The 12,316-nt window shown below is 43.4% G+C and overlaps 1 protein-coding gene across 1 annotated transcript; it reads left to right on the top strand.

Moving 5' to 3' along the window:
* Positions 1 to 477: 477 nt before the first annotated feature.
* Positions 478 to 1,473, top strand: LOC310854622 (methionine adenosyltransferase 2 subunit beta-like; the record flags this gene model as incomplete). The annotated part of the gene is made up of 1 exon (XM_083759297.1): positions 478 to 1,473. One exon carries the CDS (start codon positions 478 to 480, stop codon positions 1,471 to 1,473), a length of 996 nt encoding a protein of 331 aa, XP_083615423.1.
* Between the last annotated feature and the right edge of the window lie 10,843 nt (positions 1,474 to 12,316).

Here is a 12,316-nt window from a genome sequence, read left to right as displayed (position 1 = left end):
TATAGCGCTTTAATCCAAAGCGCTTCACATTCACCCATTCTCACAAACAAGTGTGCACACGCACACGCACACCGAACTAGGAACAATGTTAAATCCCCGTAATTTCAAGGCTGCTCAACAGCACCGCTCGGCGGCTGCAGCTGTTGGTGCACATGGACAAATAATAGACACACAAAATCATGCTGATATAGAGAAATAGACACACATGGTCAAATGTTGGAGTGGTATGCACCACTCAAAAAAGGAAAAAAAAGGTGGGAACCACTGCAATGTGAAACTATCCTGCTCACTGGCCAAAACACTGTCAGTCCTTCCCAAATGACTCAATTTTTGAACAAAATGATCACACTGATTATGTCATATTGATGATGTCATAGAATGTCTAGCAGAGATATGCACTCCACTGGGCACTCCTTTCTAGATATGCCTGTGGGAGAAGCTTTTTCCGTTCTTGCAATCATCTCATCTAACTGAATGATGCCTGGATCAGAGCACGCTGACCGTACGGAGGATGGATTGTCCATCCCGAGGCACAGGGTTCTGGTGACGGGTGCCACGGGCCTGCTGGGCCGGGCCGTCTACAAAGAGTTCCACAACAACAAAGACTGGCACGCCCTGGGGACGGGCCACCGCCGTGCCAGACCACGCTTCCTCCGCTGTGACTTGCTGGATGAAGACGCGGTCAAAGCCGTCATCCAGGACTTCCGTCCAGACGTGATCGTCCACTGCGCGGCGGAGCGGAGACCGGACGTGGTGGAACAGAACGCGGAGGCGGCCATCGACCTCAACGTCAAAGCCACGGCGACGCTGGCCAAGGAGGCGGCGGCGTCCAAGCCCGGGGCGTTTCTGATCTACATCAGCACTGACTACGTGTTCGACGGCCGCGACCCGCCGTATGGAGAGGACGATGTGCCCGAGCCGCTCAACCTGTACGGCAAGAGCAAGCTGGACGGCGAGCGGGAGGCGCTGCGCCACTGCCCCGCCGTCGCCGTCCTCCGCGTGCCCGTCCTCTACGGAGAGGTGGAGCGCGTGGAGGAGAGCGCCGTGACGGCACTGTGGGATCAGGTCCAGGAGGGGGCAGCAGGGAGCTGCATGCTGGACCACTACCAGCAGAGGTTCCCCACGGAAGTCAGAGACGTGGCGGTAGTCTGCCGGGCGCTGGCCGAGCGGCAGCGGCAAGATCCCTCCTCCGTCCGCGGGATCTTCCACTACTCGGCCAAAGAGCAGATGACCAAGTACGAGATGGCCGTGGCCATCGCCCAGGCGTTCCACTTGCCCGCCAGTCACCTCATGCCGCTGACGGAGCAGCCGGCAGGCCCCGGAGCCTGCCGGCCGCTCAACGCCCAGCTGGCGTGCTGCCGGCTGGGGCAGCTCGGGCTGGACGTGCAGCCTCGGCCTTTCCACACAGCCATCACCGACTGCCTCTGGCCTTTCCTCCCAGACAAGCGCTGGAGGCAGACGGTCTTCTTCTGACAGGGAGAGAGAAGGAGTCAGGGGTGTGGAGGAAGGACAGACAGAGAGGTTAGACACGAGCTATTGTCATTCCCTCTGATATGAACTGGAGACCAAGGCAGTAGTAGCATGAAAGTTTTATTTGCTCAAAAACCTACGTCAAAACTGACCAGTTCCTTTTCCCTCCATCAGGCGCCCTGGTTCTCTCCAATTTATAATTTAGGCTCTTAATCCAGAGCGATTTACAGTAAGCAGGAACAACACAAGGCAATACATCAAGTCAAAGCTAAGAACCTTTATGTGTCTTTATATTGTCTGTACAGTGAAGCTATGAGTATACATTAGAGTGCTACTTTATACGTCTACATGAAATGCTAAATTATAAATCTAATAAAATGCATTGTTACTACAGCACCTTTTGTCATATTGACGGTACATAATATGTAAATCTTAAGATAAAACTTTATTGTCCATTAAATTTACATAAAATGGAAATTCGTCTTTGGCACACCGGCAGTCAGTTACAACAATAAAACATTACAAAAAATACACAGGTGAATTAAAATACTATGTAAAAATGCATTCACATTAACACAGAAACAGTGATCATGAGCAGTGGGGATTAGACTATTTAAACATTTCAAATCTTTCCCCCAAAAATAGAATATCAGTTTCCAGATTAGCTTTATAGGCCTACTTTACGTTTAACCACTTGAACCCCAGCATCCCTATTCTGCGAGGAACATCCACCAAAAATAGCAGATCTACAAGCTCACAACGTGTCACATTGTGTCGTGTTTTGAGCTTGTAGATCAGCCTTTTTGGGTGAAGATCTAGTTACGCGTCTGGTGAAGAGACTTGGTGTACTGCAGGTTCAAGTATAAGTATTCTGAGGCACCAACCAAGACATAACAGACCTCTGAATTCAGCGATTGACCAATCAGAATCAAGCATCCTAGGAATCATGATTGACAGCAAACTCACCTGGAAACCTCACATAGACTACTTAAAAACTAAAATATCAAAAACAATATCAAAAACAATCACACACACACACACACACACACATGTGGGATGTGACAGACAATGGCGCGTGTGCGTGCTGATGGTGTAGGCTCTACTTGCCCTCGCTCAAAACCCGATATATACGGAGGATGGAAAGGTGATTGTGGAAGACGAACTTTTAAATGTTATTGTGGTAAAAATGAAGACGCTGAGTCATGATGAAATTGTGATGCTGACAACAAACAACTTTTCATCCCAGTGGATTGAGGAATCCAAGCGGTTGCTGTTTGAGCTCTGCCCAAATCCCAACTCACGTAATGTCATGCACAAAGGCCCACAGAAGGACATAAAAAACGTCAAGGCCTGTTTGAAAGCTTTCAATGAGCTCAGAGAAAATATTCCCTGGTTTGTCTCACACTACCTGGATGAGCTACCACCTGTGGGGTTCGGCAATATGGACGCCTCGGCGCTGCTAAGCAGAATGGAGCAGCTGAGCCATGAAGTTTCTGGTCTGAGGAGGTCACTCGAAACACAGACAGATGTGAGCGTGAACCTCAGTGCTATTGTTGCGGCCCTAGATCGGCGTGTGACAGCTACGGTAAAAAAAAACGTCTTCAGAGCGAGAACCCCCGGTCCGCTGTCAGTGTCACTGACAGCAGGGCTGTCACTGCACAGGAGGGGGAGGGGGGGCTAACAGCCCCTGAGCTAACGTCTACCGCCGGGGAGCTACGGCTCGTTGTCCCGGCGGGTTTGGGCTCTGGTACTCGCCAACAGGAACCAACGTCTACCGCCGGGGAGCTACGGCTCGTTGTCCCGGCGGGTTTGGGCTCTGGTACTCGCCAACAGGAACCAACGTCTACCGCCGGGGAGCTACGGCTCGTTGTCCCGGCGGGTGGTGGAACCCCCAGTACCTCACGAGTTGGGGGCATTCATTCAGGGCTCGCGGATGGCGATCAACATGAGGAAGTGGTGGATGTGACAGGTGTCATTACAACTGCATTACCACGTTCGCCACTACAGTCCCAACAGTGGAGCGTTGTCGTGAAGGAAGGGCGCAAGAAGCCGGTGTCAACAGCAGCGCGACCCAATCACAACAAGCAAGCAAACCTGAAACGTGAGCAGAAGAACCCTGGCATAGTTGGCACGGGCACGGAAAGCAACATCGCAGTGGTGACAACCAAACTGGTGAGTGTGTTTGCTACTCGATTCTCCCCTGTTCTGGATGCGGATACCATACGTGATTATCTAGCAGAGAAACTGGATAATAAGACAATGACATGCCGCAAAATCGAGTCACCCCACAGTAGATTCGGTTCATTTCACATTACTGCAGAATGTAATAGTGTTGAGGAAATGTTTGATCCCAAACTGTGGCCAGCTGGGATTTATGTCCGCCGCTATTATGAGGCTCGTGGGCTAAAGCCTAATAGCAGCGATATACCTGCTGCTCAGAATGAGTCAATCTGCGACTGCATAGTCACTGTGACACGTATCAATTACTATGAACATGAACATGAACATGAACATGAACATCAGTGTTGTATCCTACAATCCGCGAGGGCTGCGTGTTGGCCACAGTGAAACGGATAAATCACGGCGCATTGTTGTGGGCAAACTGTTGGAGAGCTGTGACATTTTGTGTGTCCAGGAGACATTTCTGGCTAAACAAGACTTGGAAGGTCTAAACTGAGTAAACTCTATCCATAAGGACTTTCACGGGGCGGGGGAATCCACCACCGATCTGTGTTCTAAAGTGGTTCGAGGGAGGATCCCAGGGGGAGTTGCAACTCTGTGGAATAAAAAATATGACCAGTTGGTTAATGTCATTAGGCTGGGAGTGGACTGGGCTGTTGGGATAGAGCTGTGCTGTAATGGTAAAAAGCTGATTATTGTGAATGTCTACACTCCGTATGAGTGCAATCAAAATGAGGATGAGTATCTCGGTAGAATGGCATTCATTATGTCTTTTATTCAGGATAATCCTTCCACCTCCATATACGTGGTCGGTGACCTGAATGCTGATGTAACTGATGCAAAATCTATATTTGGCAATCATTTAATGGACTTCTGTTCAGACAGTGGTTTGATTTTATCTAGTAAGATACTGTTACCAGCAAATAGTTATACTTATATAAGCGAGGCTTGGCACAGCACTTCCTGGCTGGATCACTGCCTCTGTACAATGGATGCCCATGACTCTATTGAAGCAATGGAAATTGTGTATGATTTGGCTACCACTGACCACATACCCTTTCGTGTGGTATTAAATACAGGCAACTTACCAATATTGTTGCCGGTGGATAACAGCGCAAGTGCGGGTAAAATAGACTGGTCTAAATTGTGCAAGAGAGATCTTGATAATTACTTGAACCACTCAGATGCCTTGTTGGGTAATATTAAAGTTCCAAAAGATGTGGTAATGTGTAGAGACATGAACTGCAAAAACCCACTTCATTGTAATGTATTATGTTCCCTATACGAGTCTATTGTGGAGTCTCTGTGCATTTCCAGCAGGGCTCTCTGTAAACACAAGGCCAAAGTGTACAATGCCAAGCCAGGGTGGAATGACCATGTACAAGAGCTCCATCTAGAGGCTAGAAATGCTCTTAAAAAATGGGCCGAGGCAGGAAAAGAGAGACATGGACCCCTGTTTGAAATGAAAAAACGCACCAACACTGACTTTAAATGTGCCCTTCGTTTCATCAAAAGGGGTCAGATTCTCTGGCTAAGAAGCTGCAAAAGAATAATGTAAATGACTTCTGGAAGGAAATAAGAAATAATTGTAAAACATGTCTCCCATCTAATATAGATGGGGTAAGTGGCTCTGATGCAATTTCACAGTTATGGCAGAAACAATATTCAGAACTGTTCAACTGTGTGAAAAGTAATCAGTTTGTAGTGTATAATGCAGAGTTGAATGATGATGTCATAGTCACTCCTGGCCCTGGGGAGATTTATGAAACTGTTCTGAAGCTAGGTGACAACTAGAACTGCACTCTGTCGAGTGCATACTTGCTTGTTGCACACTAGTAGGCCATAAATGGCCAACTAGTGCGCAAGCAGAGCGCGCATGTAATGTTTTCGCCCGCTGTAAACTGTCAAATCTCAGTATCTCTGTGAACGAACGTATATATACGTATATAGGCATATACTATATACGTATATCTATATACTCTATACTGTATAAAGTGTGTAGTTGTAAGTTGATTAGCGGTATTCTGTGGTCACTTTGGTCCAAAAACCGTGACAGCTGTTCCGCCATTTCAGGACCCCCCCAGAAAAACATCAAATCTGTGCCCGTATTGCTGGACCAATGATGACGAAATGACCATATTTCTTACGTCATCATACAATATACATAATCAGTAAAAATAAAATACCAAATTGTGCCTGATCTGCTGGGACCAGAGTACGTGGTGTGTATGTGTATGACTAGCTCTAAATGATGACGTAAGAAATATATATAGTATATAGGCATACTATATATGTATACATATATACTCCATACTCTATACTGTATAAAGTGTGTAGTTGTAAGTTGATTAGCGGTATTCTGTGGTCACTTTGGTCCAAAAACCGTGACAGCTGTTCTGCCATTTGAGGCTTACGCAGAAAAACATCAAATCTGTGCCCGTATTGCTGGATCAATGATGACGAAATGACCATATTTCTTACGTCATCATTTAGAGCTAGTCATACACGTATTTCTTACGTCATCATTTAGAGCTAGTCATACATCAAATCTGTACCCATATTGCTGGACCAATGATGACGAAATGACCATATTTCTTACATACACACCACGTACTCTAGTCCCAGCAGATCAGGCACAATTTGGTAAATTATTTTTTTATTGATTATGTTTATAGTATACGTATGACTAGCTCTAAATGATGACGTAAGAAATATATATAGTATATATATAGTATACTGTATAAAGTGTGTAGTTGTAAGTTGATTAGCGGTATTCTGTGGTCACTTTGGTCCAAAAACCGTGACAGCCGTTCCGCCATTTCAGGACCCCCCCAGAAAAACATCAAATCTGTGCCCGTATTGCTGGACCAATGATGACGAAATGACCATATTTCTTACGTCATCATTTAGAGCTAGTCATACACGTATTTCTTACGTCATCATTTAGAGCTAGTCATACACATACACACACATTTGAGGCTTACGCAGAAAAACATCAAATCTGTGTCCGTATTGCTGGATCAATGATGACGAAATGACCATATTTCTTACGTCATCATTTAGAGCTAGTCATACACGTATTTCTTACGTCATCATTTAGAGCTAGTCATACATCAAATCTGTGCCCGTATTGCTGGACCAATGATGACGAAATGACCATATTTCTTACATACACACCACGTACTCTGGTCCCAGCAGATCAGGCACAATTTGGTAAATTATTTTTTATTGATTATGTATATAGTATACGTATGACTAGCTCTAAATGATGACGTAAGAAATATATATAGTATATAGGCATATACTATATATGTATACATATATACTCTATACTCTATACTGTATAAAGTGTGTAGTTGTAAGTTGATTAGCGGTATTCTGTGGTCACTTTGGTCCAAAAACCGTGACAGCCGTTCCGCCATTTCAGGACCCCCCCAGAAAAACATCAAATCTGTGCCCGTATTGCTGGACCAATGATGACGAAATGACCATATTTCTTACGTCATCATTTAGAGCTAGTCATACACATACGTGTATGACTAGCTCTAAATGATGACGTAAGAAATACGTGTATGACTAGCTCTAAATGATGACGTAAGAAATATGGTCATTTCGTCATCATTGGTCCAGCAATACGGGCACAGATTTGATGTTTTTCTGGGGGGGTCCTGAAATGGCGGAACGGCTGTCACGACAAATGGACCAGGCCGATCACATTACTTGCGCGCTCTGCTTGCGCAAGTAACAAGGCCTGTGGCCCTGACAATCTAACAGCTGAACATCTTAAATGTGCCAGTGAGAAACTGTGTCCTATAATTGCAATGTGCTTTACAGGCTTCTTTGTTCACGGGATTTTACCTAAATCTATGCTCTGTGTTAGTGCCAGTCATCAAAGACAAAGTAGGCAAGCTGAGCAGCTCAGACAACTATAGGCCTATAGCCCTGGCCAGCGTCTTGTCCAAAGTTTTGGAAACAGTTATTCTTAGTAGACTTGAGAAATACATTGTGTCTACAGATAACCAATTTGGATTTAAACGTAAGCATGGCACAGACATGTGTATTTTTGCACTTAAAGAAATTTTAGATAAATATAATGGACACAATTCCACTATGTTTATGTGTTTTATTGATGCATCGAGAGCTTTTGATCGCATTAATCATGAGAAACTTTTTTATAAATTATCGCAAAGAGGGGTCCCTAACTTCCTAGTCAGAATCCTAGTTTTCTGGTATGCTCACCAGACGATGAGGGTTAAATGGGGGAGGTCAACCTCTGCTCCTTTTGGGGTAAACAATGTCTATATGGATGATTTATCACTTTTTAAATCCTTCTGTACACCCCTGTACACCGCCCACCTGTGGTGCCGCTACAAGCAGGCCAGTAGTATAAGACGATTGACAGTGGCATATACAATGACTGTATGAGGCTGCTTCTGAGAGCTCCAAGAAGCTCCAGTGCAAGCCAAATGTTTGTCAGTGTTGGGGTTCCCACCTGCTCTGCTGTACTACGAAATCTTATGTACAAATTCATGTGTAGGGTATCTGAGTCAGTAAATGACATCATTAATGTCATCACTAACACAATACGTAGTTCTGTCAGGTTCTCCTCCAGACTATGGAACCATTGGCGAACTTGTCTGTATGTTCGAAACTGAATATGATTGAACTCTTTTTATTGTATATTTCTTTCTACTTTTTATTATTATTTTTATCTATTGTGTTGTTGTACTGTACTGTGATATGGAGTCTGCAATAAAGAATCAATCAATCATCATCAATCAATAGCAATCCTATACAAAATGAAAGACATCATTAATACAAAATCACTCCAGACTTTATACAATTCCATAATTCTACCATATCTAACTTACTGTGTCGAAGTCTGGGGAAACACATATAAAAAAACTATACTACACCCCATTTTTATTCTACAAAAGAAAGCAATAAGAATTGTCAACCGGGCTGACTATTATGAGCCATCAAATCCACTATTTATTAAAAACCACACATTGAAATTTGCAGATCTAGCCAACCTCAACACAGCAATAATAATGTACAAAGCATATAACAGGTCTCTTCCAGTCAGCATGCAGGAGCTATTCAAGCCTAGGGAAACCAGGTATGAACTCAGGGGAATCGGAATTTTTAAAAGGACTACAATTTCACGGACCAACATCAAAGAGAGATGTCTATCTGCCATTGGGGTGAATCTATGGAATAATCTGGACACTGAATTAAAATTAAGCAATTCAATCATTAAATTCAAGAGAACATATAAAACAAAGGTAATCGAGGGCTATATGAAATCACTCTAACTAAGTGTTAATTATATAATAACAGTAACTATACAGTATTATTATGTGTATCCCCGTACCTACCGTTATCTGTATAAAGGAGTGTGAGTGTGTGTGCGAGGACATACACATCTCAAAATCAAACCAAAACAGTATTCATGTATATGAGGCAACCACTTCATATACATGTAAACACATATATATGTAGGACCATATGTATATGTGTGTTTGTATCATAGGCAAATGTATGTACAGTATGTATGCATGTATGTATGTATGTATGTATGTATGCTATGTAAGTTTATAAAAGAAACAAGTGAATAATAATTATTATTAGTAACATCATCATCATTGTAACAATTGTCACCATGTTGTAGAAAGTGATTTTTGACCAGCTTTTTTGATCAGATTGATTTTTTGATTTTTTTCACATGGTTGTGTTTAATCCTTTCATTAGAAATGCAGCAATGTAGAAAATGGATTTATCTATTTATTTTTTATTTTTCCATATGAGATTACTGAAATCTCAAAAAGGTGGGCATAATAAGCTTCGGCTTCAGCCCTTTCCTTTTCGGTCAATTGTATCATGACAACCCCTTTTCCTTGTATGTAATAATGTTGGATAAACCATGACCGAGACAAATAAACTATCTATCTATCTATTCAACCAAGCCATGTAATAATATATGTCTCCAGGTTTTCTTAGCAATATACATGACAGTTATTCATTATGACACAATGGCACATTATCAGTCCACTAGTAGGCTACTAGTGGTTTTCAAATGTGATATTTGCACGGATCCCCTTAACACACATTGATTGCCAGAATTAAAACATCTCTATCCTGTTTATCTTGACGGCCCATGGCTGTCTTAGAACAACGTGTTCATGTTCGCAGATTACTCGGCACTAGGGATGGAGCTCGATAACAAATACCTGAAAAAATCCGATAACAAGCTTAATGAGTACCCGGTATCATTAAGCTTTGGGTTACAATGTTTCTTCGACTATGCATGCTCTTGGTACCACAGCACCTCAAAGGCTCTTAAAACAAGGCTTCCCAAAACAAACTGGCCAGGCTGGTCAGGTCAAACTACTGGGCCTCACTCCCCGAACCCACCTCACCCCTGCCCACTTTGACAGGCTGGAATGGCTTAGGGTTGACGACAGAGTACAGTATAATTGCAATGGGTCTGGTCCACAAGATTTGATACACCACCAAGATACTCATGTACCGGTCTAAATACCAATACGAAGTCCACACCCACAACACCAGAGGGAGTTCAACAAACCATGTGCAACCCAGATTCGGCACAAACTAAATTCCTTTCACTCCTATATAAAGTCATTAAGACATGCGAATCCCTAGACTCCATCAAACCCGCTCTCAAAGGGCACTTACGAACGGTCCCCGTAAAATCTGAATCCTCCACCCACCCCTTTTTTCCCCATAAGTTTGTTTTTCCCTTTTTACCTCCTCTATGATGATTTCCTGTTTTTGGCTATATAGAAGTGTATTGTACGTCTCTAAATGTTATGATGAATTGAACATGGTGGACCCTATTGTAAACAAGTGTAATGCTTTATGGTGTCATCCACAGTTAACAGTTTTGTATTGAGTTGTGCTTCTATTATCTGTTAATGAATACTTCAACCAATCAAATAATTGGAAAAACAAATATGATGTAATAATGTGTTTGGGAGATTGTTACGGACTGTTTGCCCCTAGACTTTAGAACAGTCAGAAAGTCTAAGGGCAAACTGCCCGCAACATGTATAGGGAAGAACAACACCGCTCATAAAAGAGTATTTCTTTTAATACTCAAAGGCAAATAAATACAAAGTGGCATGACGAATAATGTACAACAGAATGGCTCTGTGAGCACTGAATTACTGAATGGTTGAACACTTACATGACAGAATGATGACTAAACAAAAGAAAAGCGCGATGATGGCAGGACGAACAACACTAAGGTCACATTCTCACCTAATACTTCGGTAGACTCAATGCGTATGGGCGGATAATTTGGGATTCTTGCATATTTAATTTGCTGCAGTTTGCCTTCACACTGTCATTCGCAGCAATTGGAAACGCAGCAGGGGGACCTTTATCAATGTGTTCCATTCATAAACTAGCCTACACAGTGAAATCTATGGTGATAAAATTATACTCATAACGTGCATGTGTCGTGCCGTCTGGGACTGGACCCCCCCCCTCTCTCTCTCTCTCTCTCACTATACGCACACAGCCACACACTGTTCTTTTGGGCATGGAGGCACAGCGCTGAGCGCACTGATGCAGCGCAAAATGTTTACAGGTTTATTGAGATGAAAGTTCCTACTCCCCACTAGTCCACACACAGTGACAGCACTCCATGTTTACGGCACGTACAGACAGACAGAATATTCTGTAGGCTATAATACTATTACACTACTGCACTGCAGTGTTTATGTGTTTTCATAAGCAATTGATTAATGTACTCGTCCTCATTTCGATCAGGGCTTCAGTCTCCTCATTCGACCACGTCTATCCACGGTAACAGGACATCTTTGCACTGCGTAAAATATGCCTTCTCCGTCTCCAACTGTGTTCAGCTCCTCACCCGCCACATATTGTTTGCTTCATTTCCTTTATTTACTGCGGATTGCAGTCACACCTGCACCGAATCGTAATCAAGTGCGATTGGAAGCGAAGCGAAACCCCCGTTTTTGCTCGGAGTATAATGCGGTTCTTTGATACGCATTACGATTCGAATGAGCCTTCACACCTGCCAAACGAAGTGCACTTTCTGAAAATGCGCAGTAGGATACGTTTTAATCGCAGCAAAGCTCTCTGGCTCTCTGGTAACTCAAAACCCTGACAAACACTACAACTGAACCTAACAAACAAGAGCTAAAACAGAACTTAAAAACTAAACAAGACTAACACTCCTTCCCGAAGGGAGTAGAACAGAACTAAAACACAGAATGTAGGCGGCTGGAGAGAAGACCACGCATAGTTAGCAGTGTTTACTCATCGAAGCGCTGACAGAGTGAGCTTTATGGCCAGGTAGCCAAGACTCTGAGGTGCCACAGGACCGATCCAATAGGATCCTAGCATTGGCTAACCAGACCCTCCTCAAGATGGCAGCTCATTAGGGACACATCACTCATTTGCAGGGATAACAGGAACAACAAACAGTACCAGGCATAATAATAGGCGTCCCTATAACCTAGTACAACTAAGCAAGCCTAAGCAAACATAATAGAAATACAGTATACTAGCATTAGCTCTATATATTCCTACTAATCGAACATAAATACAGCCAACGGCTGTGATAGGACAAGCTGCAGTCTGTGAGTGTACAAATGGAACCAAATGGACCCGTATA

Source organism: Protomyctophum parallelum, assembly GCF_964188405.1.
Source record: "Protomyctophum parallelum genome assembly, chromosome: 2".
NCBI classification, from domain to species: domain Eukaryota; kingdom Metazoa; phylum Chordata; class Actinopteri; order Myctophiformes; family Myctophidae; genus Protomyctophum; species Protomyctophum parallelum.
Note: the sequence above shows the minus strand (reverse complement) of the source record. Positions and strands in the feature narration are given on the sequence as shown.